The sequence below is a fragment of the Oncorhynchus mykiss genome, chromosome 7, assembly GCF_013265735.2.
Source record: "Oncorhynchus mykiss isolate Arlee chromosome 7, USDA_OmykA_1.1, whole genome shotgun sequence".
In the NCBI taxonomy this organism is placed as follows: domain Eukaryota; kingdom Metazoa; phylum Chordata; class Actinopteri; order Salmoniformes; family Salmonidae; genus Oncorhynchus; species Oncorhynchus mykiss.
The window spans coordinates 71,003,925-71,018,903 of NC_048571.1; the positions used below are offsets into that span (position 1 = coordinate 71,003,925).

The following is a 14,979-nucleotide window of genomic DNA, read 5'->3' on the forward strand; positions in this document are numbered from 1 at the left end:
GACCCCAAACTTTTGAACGGTAGTGTAAGTCAACAGTTGCCACTCTTATGACTCCTACTATTTATGGTATCAGTTTGTGCTCTATCATGTCTAATGCTTTGTGCAATATATGTGAAAGGCTTTGTGCTGTATATATACATGTAGAACCCGAATACAGCAACCAAACATTTGTGACAGGCCCTTAGTCCGTTGCCTGGCTACCCAGACTCATTGCTCCGGCCTAACCCCATGCCTATGAACGTTTCGCAAACAAATTTAGTTTGAGTCATCAGTCAACGAAGTCTGAGGAATGAGCACAATTATGCCAAACTATTACAACTAATAAGACAATTAGATGAACACTATTATAAATACTGTTTAACCAAAACTATTTTTTCCTTTCAGCATCAGTTGTCCCGTTGTAGAATCTGCTTCTTTTCCAAGACTATGTGTGTTAAAAAAGGAATCAAATGTCTTTATTTCCAGTTTTTTCACTCAATATCACACTGAAATTTCCAAAAGAAGTCATGCGCTGTAATAAAATGTTTATTTTGATAACAAACCGTAATGTGTCGCTACAGTGATCAGTTTCTCATTTCATACTTATTTAAATCAAATCAAATGTATTTATATATAGCCCTTCATACATCAGCAGATGTCACAAAGTGCTGTACAGAAACCCAGCCTAAAACCCCAAACAGCAAGCAATGCAGGTGTAGAAGCATTATTGAATGAATTGCTCTCAGAGATTCAGGTGTTGATCTTAAAATCAGAAGTGTATTTTTTTTTTTACATAATCAGATTTCCAAAATGGTTTGGTACAACATTTTAGTGTCACAAAACAATACACATTGCCAATACATAACACAGTATCAAGCGGAAAAGTATTACATTATTCATCTTTGTGCTCAGGGTGTGATGTTGTGGTGAGCAGTCCTTGGAGAGGGGGTACTCACACCCTTTCTACAAATGTCCATCCACAGTCCCTCTCACAAACGACACTACCCATAATCCCCTAGGTCCCAGAGCCCTCTGTCTCCCCACAGTCTACCCCCGGGGAGATACTGGAAGAGTGTGAGAGAGAGCGAGTTGACCCCCCATCTCTGTGTCCCGAGTCCTCTGTCCTACATGGAGCAGAACTGGGGCTGTGGCATGCCTGTTCCTCTTCATGCCCCTCTCTCCCTTTCCCCTGCCCCTCCACCAGACCCTGCAGGTATTTAATATGACGAATCGCTGCCCTGAGTGTCTCCACTTTACTGAGCCTCTTCTCACTGGTGCCCCCTGGCAGATGGTCCCTCAGCTTGGCATAGCCCTGGTTCACACACTTTACCCTCTGACGCTCCCGCTCGTTCCTCTTCTGTAGAAACGCCGGCTCGAAGGGGCATTCATACACCCCGAAGCGCCCATGGTGGAAGGGAGATAAGTATGGGAGCAGGGTGGGGCCTCGGGGGCCCCGGAATGAGGCATTATAGAGGCCTCGGGGATCCATGGTGGTGGGGTAGAGGAGTAAGGGCACGGTGTGGGCCAGAGGGTCAGAGTGGAGGTGGTGGGAATGGGAGTGGGTGCGGTTCTCCGAGTGGCCACTAGAGGGAGACAGTCTGTATGGCAGGATGCTGCCTCTGTTAAGGTAAGTGGGCCGCTGATCTACGAATGGGTGGGAGAAGGCAGCACTCATGTTGATGGTGTAAAGGAACAGAGATAGAGATCCTCTGTGGACAAATTGATGGATTAGGAATCGAAGAGGCAAGTTAGTGAATCACTTTGTTTTGTTGTTTCCTCCGCTCGTGACATCCAGTTTTCTGGGGAACTTGTTCCCCTCAAGTGGAAGGAGAAACCAGGTGAAGCTTCATCATCAAACACTCTCCTCTGCTCTCCTCTCCTCTTGTAGATCTGTGGATGTGAATTAAGACAGGATGAAAGTTTAGAGCTTATTTAAATGAGACGCCTTCATCAAACAGGGGACTTTTTGAGGATAATGATGATTATTGCATGTATTTAAAGATGAAGTGAGGCTATATAAACTTCAGAGGTAAGGGATTAGGTAGCTGCACTTGAGGATCTTTTCGGTTCCTTGAGATTCTTAATTTTTTTATTGCAATGAGAGTATGCAAATTCTGGACTACTCTGGCTTTAATCTACTTTGACTTTTTTGTAAATCAAAAGTCAATTGTTCTGAGAAGCAACAATGAACGTCACATGAAAGGGTTAATATTGTGGGCGGAACTGTAATTTCCCTCAATAATCTTAAAATATCTTCTAATCCCTCTCTCCCTCCTCTTCTTCTCCTCTCTTTCTTTCATTCTCTTCTCTCCCTCTTCTGCACAGATAGAGAGAAAGAGAGAGAGAGAGAAAGAGAGTGTTCATTTTTGTTGTTTTTCACTTTATATATTCACTTTGTATGTTGTCTACCTCACTTGCTTTGGCAATGTTAACACATGTTTCCCATGCCAATAAAGCCCTTGAATTGAATTGAATTGAATTGAATTGAGAGAGAGAGACAGAGAGAGAGAGAGAGAGAGAGAAAGAGAGAGAGAGACAGAGAGAGAGAGACAGAAAGAGAGAGAGAGAGAGAGAGAGAGACAGAGAGAGAGAGACAGAAAGAGAGAGAGAGAGAGAGAGAGACAGAGAGAGAGAGAGAGAAAGAGAGAGAGAGACAGAGAGAGAGAGACAGAAAGAGAGAGACAGAAAGAGAGAGACAGAGAGAGAGAGAGAGAGAGAGAGAGAGAGAGAGAGAGAGAGAGAGAGAGAGAGAGAGACAGAGAGAGAGAGAGACAGAGAGAGACAGAGAGAGAGAGAGAGAAGAGGAATTCCCCTCTCTTTAAGCCAGTGTTGGGTTTCCCAAAGACAGTGGAACTTCTGCCAAAACCACTTTGGCATTTGAAAGAGAGGGTTATTGTATACAACATTGACAGTTGTATATGTCTTTTGAAGTAACAATTTTAAACACACACACAGAGACACACACAAGCACACACCACCCCCACCAGATAACGCTGTATCTTGAAGTACTGGGGAAAACCAATCATCAAGAGGAGGAATCATGTATGCTGAGTCTTTCTTTGCATTCACAGTTTGCTGTATCGCATTAGTGGAAACCAAGACTGTTCTCAGGGCTGGGCTGGTTTTGACGAGCAAAAGTGACTTTTCGTAGCAGGTTAGGAGAACTTACACAGCCGGTTAGGAGAATTATCGTTGCAGGTTAGGATAATTAGGTTAAGGTTAGAAAAAGGGATAGGGTTAGCTAAAATGCTAAAATTGTCCCTGACGTGACTCAAACATGTCTAGCTACAACCAGGTCTGCCCTGAGAACAGTCTTGGTTTCCACTATTGCGATGCTGCTCAAGGTATTAGGACTTAGATAGAATAGATGGAATACAAGCAGAATTACAATGTCTTGTAATTCATAAGTACAATGGTATTCATATAATCTAAAACTATATTATGAATAAGAATTATCTATCTATACTCGCCATCTATATATACCTCTATCTATATACTATCTACATTCTACGTATTATCATAGAACCAAACATAAGATATCATATTAAAGCATTATGTACAATGCATCCTTTTTCAGTCCATTGAATCGAACTTACTGATATATAAGACAGAACAAATAATATATATTTACTGTAGATATTTAGGCCTACAATGGATATTTACTGTTTGGCCACACTAACACCTCTTCATCCTGCATTATTTACATGTCACATGACACAGTTCATTGCATTTATTTGCATGGACTCGTACATAATGCAAAAAGTCAAATGTGTTTCCTCCATTTAAGATGTGTTCATTCTACTCTCTCCATCTTACCTTCAGATGAACAGATGAGACTCAGGTTCCTCCACATTGAGTACCAGGCCTCCAGGTGCTCAGGGGGGAGACGGGAAAGTCCTTAGCCAGCCTGGGGTAGTCTCTCTCTGCAGTCAGGACCTCAGTGCGGTCCCTCTCAGGTATTCCGTGGTGGTGTGGTCTCTCTGTAGTTGTGTGTCACGTTGAAGGTGGATCCCAGCTCTTACCTGCTCTCACCCCTGGAGGCCCCGCCCACAATGAGATGGTTGGGAAATCAACTGAGATGAAGAAAGTGTTTGTAGCATAAAGAAGTGGAATTTTATAAACACACCCATTCCCAATGTTTGATTCAAGAATGTAATGATAGTTTGACATTAATGACAAGCTTGTCAACACTGCAGTAAGTAATGTTGAGTCAGACAGATTTAGCAGACGTCCTTATCAAGAGCAACTTACAGTAGCAAGGGCACACATTCTGGTACCTTTCCAGACTGGACCCAGTGGGAATCAAACCCACTACTCTGGCGTTGCAAGCACCATGAACTACCAACTGAGCCACACAGGACTCACTGATCTCTGAGACAGAGCATGAAAAAAACCTCATTACACTATTGATTTGTGTTTAATTCCATATTGCTGATTGAGTCAACTGCAGTAAGCATTGTCTTAACGAGAATTACATTGTTCTGACAACTAAGGATCATCTCCTTTTTCATCCTGTTGTTCATTGTCTTAAAGGAAGGGACTGTTCAAACTGCCGCTAAATGTCAGTTGCAGTAATAGCCAGGTTTACTGGTTCAGCGCAGAATCACAGAGCTTCATCCTGAGAATGACTGTTTGCTGTTTCCTATCCATAATCCTCTACTTCCAACACTGATTAAACAGTCTAGTCATTTAGGTAGAACCATAGAAATCACTGAAAATATTTAATAAATAAAGAATCTCATTGGGTGGACCCCCTTTCTAGAAAGCACACTCTTCCTGTTCTCCTACAATGTGAAATATACACTGAGTTTACACGGGGCATGGACTCTACAGAGTGTTGAAAGCGTTCCACAGGGATGCTGGCCCATGTTGACTCCAATGCTTCCCAAAGTTGTGTCAAATTGGCTGAATGTCCTTTGTGTGGTTGACCATTCTTGATAAACACAGGAAACTGTTGAGCCCAGCAGCATTGCAGTTCTTGACACAAACCAGTGCACCTGGTACCTACTACCATACCCCGTTCAAAGGCACTTAAATATTTTGTCTTGTCCATTCCCCCTCTGAATGACACACATACACAATCCATGTCTCAATTGTCCCCTTCATCTACACTGATTAAAGTGGATTTAACAGGTTAAATCGATAAGGGATCATAGCTTTCACCTGGATTCACCTGGTCAGTCTATGTCATGGAAAGAGCAGGGGTTTCTTATGTTTTGTACACTCAGTGTAGATCCATTAATTAAACAGAGCAAATGCACAGAACCAGTAAATGCTATAGTACCTGATTCTGCTATTAACCATCGTCTGAATCAACATTGTTCTTTAACATCATCTGATTGTGTTTACTATATGGCATTGATTGCACTGCACTGTGTTTGCTGCTGTGTGTTCATCGTGGTATGTTGAACATGTAAGATACTCTGTGTGTTCATCGTGGTATGTTGAACATGTAAGATACTCTGTGTGTTCATCGTGGTATGTTGAACATGTAAGATACTCTGTGTGTTCATCGTGGTATGTTGAACATGTATGATACTCTGTGTGTTCATCGTGGTATGTTGAACATGTAAGATACTCTGTGTGTTCATCGTGGTATGTTGAACATGTAAGATACTCTGTGTGTTCATCGTGGTATGTTGAACATGTACGATACTCTGTGTGTTCATCGTGGTATGTTGAACATGTAAGATACTCTGTGTGTTCATCGTGGTATGTTGAACATGTAAGATACTCTGTGTGTTCATCGTGGTATGTTGAACATGTAAGATACTCTGTGTGTTCATCGTGGTATGTTGAACATGTAAGATACTCTGTGTGTTCATCGTGGTATGTTGAACATGTAAGATACTCTGTGTGTTCATCGTGGTATGTTGAACATGTAAGATACTCTGTGTGTTCATCGTGGTATGTTGAACATGTAAGATACTCTGTGTGTTCATCGTGGTATGTTGAACATGTAAGATACTCTGTGTGTTCATCGTGGTATGTTGAACATGTAAGATACTCTGTGTGTTCATCGTGGTATGTTGAACATGTAAGATACTCTGTGTGTTCATCGTGGTATGTTGAACATGTAAGATACTCTGTGTGTTCATCGTGGTATGTTGAACATGTAAGATACTCTGTGTTCATCGTGGTATGTTGAACATGTAAGATACTCTGTGTGTTCATCGTGGTATGTTGAACATGTAAGATACTCTGTGTGTTCATCGTGGTATGTTGAACATGTAAGATACTCTGTGTGTTCATCGTGGTATGTTGAACATGTAAGATACTCTGTGTGTTCATCGTGGTATGTTGAACATGTAAGATACTCTGTGTGTTCATCGTGGTATGTTGAACATGTAAGATACTCTGTGTGTTCATCGTGGTATGTTGAACATGTAAGATACTCTGTGTGTTCATCGTGGTATGTTGAACATGTAAGATACTCTGTGTGTTCATCGTGGTATGTTGAACATGTACGATACTCTGTGTGTTCATCGTGGTATGTTGAACATGTAAGATACTCTGTGTGTTCATTGTGGTATGTTGAACATGTAAGATACTCTGTGTGTTCATCGTGGTATGTTGAACATGTAAGATACTCTGTGTGTTCATCGTGGTATGTTGAACATGTAAGATACTCTGTGTTCATCGTGGTATGTTGAACATGTAAGATACTCTGTGTGTTCATCGTGGTATGTTGAACATGTAAGATACTCTGTGTGTTCATCGTGGTATGTTGAACATGTAAGATACTCTGTGTGTTCATCGTGGTATGTTGAACATGTAAGATACTCTGTGTGCCACTTGTTTCTTACCATGCCATTTAAAAAAAAAGAGAGCCATTTCTTGACTTCACTCTTTCTATTTAGTTAAAACAATTATAAATGACTCAAATGACAATAAATGTAAATGTGATGTGATTTGCAGGGTGGCCTGGGACAGGTCTGAGCGTGTGCTCTCTGTGATTAGAGACGAGTAAGGTTCACACAAGAGCCCGGGACTGAGTCACAGACAGTCAGGGAGAGGGGGATTGAGTTGCAGCCGTGTCTGTCTATTACACACATCACACACGTATGCACACACACACACACTCACATCAAACGCAGACGACATACTTTAAAGACCCCAAACATCAGTCATCTCCAGATAACGATTAGTGTGGACTCGAATGGCCAGCCCGTAAAAACAACATCAATATGCCCTCATTACGTTGCTGCTTGACGTGCTCCTCCTCCAAATATGGAGCTGGATTGAGATCCTCAACCATCTAGAGGGAAATACAATCACTGAAATACTGCCACTATACTAGTACAACAACTCCACACTCACACCACTAGCAAACATCTACCATAACAACCACGGAACATCTACAACTTCATCAACTCAATTTTTATCAGCAACATCATGCAAATTGTTGGATATCATATATAGTGTCCTGTGAATGTGATTACAGATTCAATTTAGCGAACAAAACCAAAAAGTAAACAGCAAATATTAATATCATAGCGAGATAATGTCTGAAATGAACTGTCTGATGCCACATAGACTACTGTGTTTTGCGACTCAAAGTAAGCCCATCGCTATAGTTCAGAGGTTATATGATCCAACTGTGCACTTACAGTATGTCAGGAAATGTTGTTCACTAACCATAGGGATCTGTGGGAGACTTGGTAGGGATTGGAAGTCAACAAGTGCAGGAAAAGGAATGTGACAGATGAGATAGGACAGGTAATTCCCTTTAAAGAGAAGAACAGAACTATGTCACACTATCTAAGTGTGTCAGACCAACCATAACACACACACCTCATCTGTTTTGGATAAATACTTTGAAGAGCGATGGAGATGTGAAGAGCGTCTCTCACCATCAAAAAAGTATGGGAAAACAAGGATGCCAAGAGTGTGCAAAGCTGTCATCAGTTTATAAATATACAGTGCATTCAGAAAGTACTCAGACCCCTTGACTTTTTCCACATTTGGTTACATTACAGCTGTCAATGGGATTTAAATGTTTAAATTAATGATTAGAATATTCCACCCTGAAACCATATGATTGTATGAAATTGATTAGAGTCATAAAATCTACTCCAGAGCGCTAAGGGACCTCAGACTGGGGCAAAGGTTAACCTTCCAACAGGACAATGACCGTAAGCACACAGCCTATAGGTAGAAACTCAAACAGGAAGTACACGTGCAAATGACTGTTCAATGCTGGTCTGACCAATCGGAATCCACGTTTCAAGACTGTTTTGATCACGTGGACTAATAATATATGTTCCGGGTAGCCTCAGAAAATAATATTGACGTATATGCTGATTCGGTGAGTGAGTTTATAAGGAAGTCTATAGGAGATGTTGTACCCACTGTGGCTTTAAAAACTTACCCTAACCAGAAACCGTGGATCGATGGCGGCATTCGCGCAAAACTGAAAGCGCAAACCACCGGATTTAACCATGGAAAGGTGACTGGGAATATGGCCGAATATAAACAGTGCAGTTATTCCCTCCGCAAGGCAATCAAACAAGCAAAATGTCTATATAGAGACAAAATGGAGTCGCAATTCAACGGCACAGACATGAGAAGTATGTGGCAGGGAATACAGACAATCACAAAAGGAAAACCAGTCATGTTACGGACACCTACTACGCTGGTGTGTTGATGGATATATTCAATCTCTCCCTATCCCAGTTTGCTTTCCCCACATGTTTCAAGATGGCCACCAGTGTTCCTGTACCCACCAAAAATTCTGAGATTTCCATCCCCAACTACAACATTTTCCGTCAAGATAGAACTACCAAATAGAACTGCCTGGTCGTTCTTTAAAAGTAATTTCCTCACCACTGGCTCCAGGTCATCTACAAGACTCTGCTAAGTAAAGTCCCCCCTTATCTTAGCTCGCTGGTCACCATAGCAGCACCCACCTGTAGCATGCGCTCCAGCAGGTACAGTGGGGCAAAAAAGTATTTAGTCAGCCACCAATTGTGCAAGTTCTCCCACTTAAAAAGATGAGAGAGGCCTGTAATTTTCATCATAGGTACACTTCAACTAATACGGCTGCTAGAATCCTGACTAGAACCAAAAAAAATGATCATATTACTCCAGTGCTAGCCTCCCTACACTGGCTTCCTGTCAAGGCAAGGGCTGATTTCAAGGTTTTACTGCTAACCTACAAAGCATTACATGGTCTTGCTCCTACCTATCTCTCTGATTTGGTCCTGCCGTGCATACCTACACGTACGCTACGGTCACAAGACGCAGGCCTCCTAATTGTCCCTAGAATTTCTAAACAAACAGCTGGAGGCAGGGCTTTCTCCTATAGAGCTCCATTTTTATGGAATGGTCTACCTACCCATGTGAGAGACGCAAACTTGGTCTCAACCTTTAAGTCTTTACTGAAGACTCATCTCTTCAGTGGGTCATATGATTGAGTGTAGTCTGGCCCAGGAGTGGGAAGGTGAACGGAAAGGCTCTGGAGCAACGAACCGCCCTTGCTGTCTCTGCCTGGCCGGTTCCCCTCTTTCCACTCCGATTCTCTGCCTCTAACCCTATTACAGGGGCTGAGTCACTGGCTTACTTGGGCTCTTTCATACAGTCCCTAGGAGGGGTGCGTCACTTCAGTGGGTTGAGTCACTGATGTGATCTTCCTGTCTGGGTTGGCGCACCCCCTTGGGTTGTGCCGTGGCGGAGATCGTTGTGGGCTATACTCGGCCTTGTCTCAGGATGGTAAGTTGGTGGTTGAAGATATCCCACTAGTGGTGTGGGGGCTGTGCTTTGGCAAAGTGGGTGGGGTTATATCCTTCCTGTTTGGCCCTGTCCGGGGGTGTCATCGGATGGGGCCACAGTGTCTCCTGACCCCTCCTGTCTCAGCCTCCAGTATTTATGCTGCAGTAGTTTATGTGTCAGGGGCTAGGGTCAGTTTGTTATATCTGGAGTACTTATCCTGTCCTATCCGGTGTCCTGTGTGAATTTAAGTATGCTCTCTCTAATTCTCTCTTTCTCTCTCTCTCTTGGAGGACCTGAGCCCTAGGACCATGCCTCAGGACTACCTGACATGATGACTCCTTGCTGTCCCCAGTCCACCTGGCCGTGCTGCTGCTCCAGTTTCAACTGTTCTGCCTGTGATTATTATTATTTGACCATGCTGGTCATTTATGAACATTTGAACATCTTGGCCATGTTCTGTTATAATCTCCATCCGGCACAGCCAGAAGAGGACTGGCCACCCCACATAGCCTGGTTCCTCTCTAGCTTTCTTCCTAGGTTTTGGCCTTTCCTAGCCACCGTGCTTCTACATCTGCATTGCTTGCTGTTTGGGGTTTTAGGCTGGGTTTCTGTACAGCACTTTGAGATATCAGCTGATGTACGAAGGGCTATATAAATACATTTGATTTGATTTGATTCAACTATGACAGACAAAATGAGAAAAAAAATCCAGAAAATCACATTGTAGGATTTTTAATGAATTTATTTGCAAATTATGGTGGAAAATAAGTATTTGATCAATAACAAAAGCTTATCTCAATACTTTGTTATATACCCTTGGTTGGCAATGACAGAGGTCAAACATTTTCTGTAAGTCTTCACAAGGTTTTCACACACTGTTGCTGGCATTTTGGCCCATTCCTCCATGCAGATCTCCTCTAGAGCAGTGATGTTTTGGGGCTGTTGCTGGGCAACACAGACTTTCAACTCCCTCCAAAGATTTTCTATGGGGTTGAGATCTGGAGACTGGCTAGGCCACTCCAGGACCTTGAAATGCTTCTTACGAAGCCACTCCTTCGTTGCCCAGGCGGTGTGTTTGGGATCATTGTCATGCTGAAAGACCCAGCCACGTTTCATCTTCAATGCCCTTGCTGATGGAAGGAGGTTTTCACTCAAAATCTCACGATACATGGCCCCATTCATTATTTCCTTTACATGGATCAGTCGTCCTGGTCCCTTTGCAGAAAAACAGCCCCAAAGCATGATGTTTCCACCCCCATGCTTCACAGTAGGTACGGTGTTCTTTGGATGCAACTCAGCATTCTTTGTCCTCCAAACACGACGATTTTAGTTTTTACCAAAAAGTTATATTTTGGTTTCATCTGACCATATGACATTCTCCCAATCTTCTTCTGGACCATCCAAATGCTCTCTAGCAAACTTCAGATGGGCCTGGACATGTACTGGCTTAAGCAGGGGGACACGTCTGGCACTGCAGGATTTGAGTCCCTGGTGGCGTAGTGTGTTACTGATGGTAGGCTTTGTTATTTTGGTCCCAGCTCTCTGCAGGTCATTCACTAGGTCCCCCCATGTGGTTCTGCGATTTTTGCTCACCGTTCTTGGGATCATTTTGACCCCACGGGGTGAGATCTTGCGTGGAGCCCCAGATCGAGGGAGATTATCAGTGGTCTTGTATGTCTTCCATTTCCTAATAATTGCTCCCACAGTTGATTTTTTCAAACCAAGCTGCTTACCTATTGCAGATTCAGTCTTCCCAGCCTGGTGCAGGTCTACAATTTTGTTTCTGGTGTCCTTTGACAACTCTTTGGTCTTGGCCATAGTGGAGTTTGGAGTGTGACTGTTTGAGGTTGTGGACAGGTGTCTTTTATACTGATAACAAGTTCAAACAGGTGCCATTAATACAGGTAACGAGTGGAGGACAGAGGAGCCTCTTAAAGAAGAAGTTACAAGTCTGTGAGAGCCAGAAATATTGCTTGTTTGTAGGTGACCAAATACTTATTTTCCACCATAATTTGCAAATAAATTCATTAAAAATCCTACAATGTGATTTTCTGGATTTTTTTTCTTCTCATTTTGTCTGTCATAGTTGAAGTGTACCTATGATGAAAATTACAGGCCTCTCTCCTCTTTTTAAGTGGGAGAACTTGCACAATTGGTGGCTGACTAAATGCTTTTTTGCCCCACTGTAATTGTTACCTATAAATGATTTGATATTGAGATAAAAACTTCTGCACTGGCCTTTTAAGAAACATTTTATGAAACTCCATACAATGCATATTACCGGGCATTGTGTATGTTACCCATGCATCGCCCAAGCCTTCCCCATTTCTCCTTCTCCCAAATCCAGATAGCTGATGTTCTGAAAGAGCTGCAAAATCTGGACCCTTACAAATCAGCCGGGCTAGACAATCTGGACCCTTTCTTTCTAAAATTATCTGCCAAAATTGTTGCAACCCCTATTACTAGCCTGTTCAACCTCTCTTTCGTGTCGTCTGAGATTCACAAAGATTGGAAAGCAGCTGCGGTTATTCCCCTCTTCAAAGGGGGGGACACTCTTGACCCAAACTGCTACAGACCTATATCTATCCTACCCGGCCTTTCTAAGGTCTTCGAAAGCCAAGTCAACAAACAGATTACCGACCATTTTGAATCCCACCATACCTTCTCCGCTATGCAATCTGGTTTCAGAGCTGGTCATGGGTGCACCTCAGCCACGCTCAAGGTCCTAAACTATATTTTAACCGCCATCGATGAGAAACAATACTGTACAGCCGTATTCATTGACCTGGCCAAGGCTTTCGACTCTGTCAATCACCACATCCTCATCGGCAGACTCGATAGCCTTGGTTTCTCAAATGGTTGCTTCGCCTGGTTCACCAACTACTTCTCTGATAGTGTGTCAAATCAGAGTGCCTGTTGTCCGGGCCTCTGGCAGTGTCTATGGGGGTGCCACAAGGGGAGTTGTATGGCATTGAAGCTCACCTGGAGGGGTGCCACAGTGTTCAATTATTGGGCTGACTCTTCTCTGTATACATCAATGATGTCACTCTTGCTGCTGGTGAGTCTCTGATCCACCTCTACGCAGATGACACCATTCTGTATACTTCTGGCCCTTCTTTGGACACTGTGTTAACAACCCTCCAGACAAGCTTCAATGCCATACAACTCTCCTTCCGTGGCCTCAAACTGCACTTAAATACAAGTAAAACTAAATGCATGCTCTTCAACCGATCACTGCCTGCACCTGCCCGCCCGTCCAGCATCACTATTCTGGATGGTTCTGACTTAGAATATGTGGACAACTACAAATACCTAGGTGTCTGGTTAGACTGTAAACTCTCCCTCCAGACTCATATCAAACATCTCCAATCCAAAGTTAAATCTAGAATTGGCTTCCTATTTCGCAACAAAGCATCCTTCACTCATGCTGCCAAACACACCCTTGTAAAACTGACCATCCTACCAATCCTCGACTTCGGCGATGTCATTTAAAATAGCCTCCTATACCCTACTCAATAAATTGGATGCAGTCTATCACAGTCCCATCCGTTTTGTCACCAAAGCCCCATATACTACCCACCACTGTGACCTGTACGCTCTCATTGGCTGGCCCTCGCTTCATAATCGTCGCCAAACCCACTGGCTCCAGGTCATCTACAAGACCCTGCTAAGTAAAGTCCACCCCTTAGCTCTCTGGTCACCATAGCAGCACCCACCTGTAGCACGCGCTTCAGCAGGTATATCTCTCTGGTCACCCCCAAATCCAACTCTTCCTTTGGCTGCCTCTCCTTCCAGTTCTCTGCTGCCAATGACTGGAACGAACTACAAAAATCTCTGAAACTGGAAACACATCTCCCTCACTAGCTTTAAGCACCAGCTGTCAGAGTAGCTCACAGATGACTGCACCTGTACATAGCCCATCTATAAGCCCAAACAACTACCCCTTCCCCTACTGTATTTATTTATTTTGCTCCTTTGCACCCCATTATTTCTATCTCTACTTCGCACTTTCTTCCACTGCAAATCTACCATTCCAGTGTTTACCTTGCTATATTGTATTTCCTCCGTCACCATGGCCTTTTTTTTGCCATTACCTCCCTTATCTCTTCTCATTTGCTCACATTGTATATAGACTTATTTTTTCTACTGTATGTTTGTTTTACTCCATGTGTAACTCTGTGTCGTTGTATGTGTCAAACTGCTTTGCTTTATCTTGGCCAGGTCGCAATTGTAAATGAGAACTTGTTCTCAACTTGCCTACCTGGTTAAAAAAGGGTGGAATTAAAACAAAATTGTCAATGGGCCGCACGGTGCATTCTGGGCGATTCTGGGACAATGTGTGCACTCCTTCAAGGAGTTAATGGAAGTCAACTGGGTGTTAATTTAATCTTTCTCCATTTATTGGCCATTAAAATGTCCATCTCCTAATTTCTTCAAGTATTTCTCAATAGTCTGAGTGAATAATAATCTGGGCAACCCAGAACCACATTTTATGTAAGCAATGTGGTTCTGGTGGGGGAGGTTATTTGGCATAGCGGGTTGTGAAACCAGTGGATTTCTCTTTGGTATTATACAAAGGGTGGTTCTAATCCTGAATACTGATTGGTTAAAACCGCATTCCAGCCGGTGACTATTCCACAAATTACCACCGGCTAAATCTATGACCTTAAAATGCCTATTTACTCTGTTCCACCTGACTGCGCAATCCACTGTCTCATCAGCCCAGCCAGGCAATTGATAAACTTGATCTCCACTATAAAAAGCATCTAGACATTATGTCACATTTCTTTTAGACTAAAATGTTTTGAACAGCGGAGATTTGTATATACCTCGAACTCCAACTGTCCTTTAGCCTTCTGATATTCAAAGGGTGCCAGAAAGATGCGTTCAGTTTGGTTCAACGTTTGCTAGGTTTCGTGACAGTTTGTACTGAACAATACGTTACCCCAAAGCGGTACGTACTGTTCTTAAACAGCCTTGGAGCTACACTTACTTCTGTTTGGTGGGAGCAGCGAGGTGTGGTCTGATCAATATGGGTGTGACCACTCGAAATCCCAAAACTCATGCAGCACTTCATACATACGGAGCTGCATTCGGGAGCGGCAATTATCCTGTGGTGTTGCAGTGTGTGTGTTCGAGCCGGAAGGCTAACGAAGCCGGCTGTAGACGAAAGTCGGCGCGTGAAGTCGGGGAGGTTTATAAGTGACAAACAAAAATCGGACCCTGTAGTGGTTTTCCAACAACAAGAGAACAATCAGATCAGCAGGAAACCAACTCGAGATAATAAAG

At 43.1% G+C, this 14,979-nt stretch overlaps 1 protein-coding gene across 2 annotated transcripts; it reads right to left on the minus strand.

The window, feature by feature from the left end:
- Positions 1 to 515: 515 nt before the first annotated feature.
- On the minus strand, positions 516 to 14,977 carry LOC110528388 (achaete-scute homolog 5-like). Of its 2 annotated transcripts, XM_036983979.1 has the most exons (3): positions 14,684 to 14,977; positions 3,796 to 4,013; positions 516 to 1,869 (listed from the first exon to the last, which is right to left on the minus strand). In XM_036983979.1, exon 3 carries the CDS (start codon positions 1,652 to 1,654, stop codon positions 995 to 997), a length of 660 nt encoding a protein of 219 aa, XP_036839874.1. In that variant the 5' UTR covers positions 1,655 to 1,869; positions 3,796 to 4,013; positions 14,684 to 14,977; the 3' UTR covers positions 516 to 994. The 2 variants fall into 2 exon arrangements, with proteins under 2 accessions (XP_036839874.1, XP_021466091.2); XM_021610416.2 differs by lacking the exon at positions 14,684 to 14,977 and having other exon boundaries at positions 3,796 to 4,866.
- Between the last annotated feature and the right edge of the window lie 2 nt (positions 14,978 to 14,979).

What these genes read in the sequence shown, in the direction of transcription:
- LOC110528388 (XM_036983979.1), bottom strand. Translation starts at nt 1,654, where the DNA reads ATGAGTGCTGCCTTCTCCCACCCATTCGTAGATCAGCGGCCCACTTAC.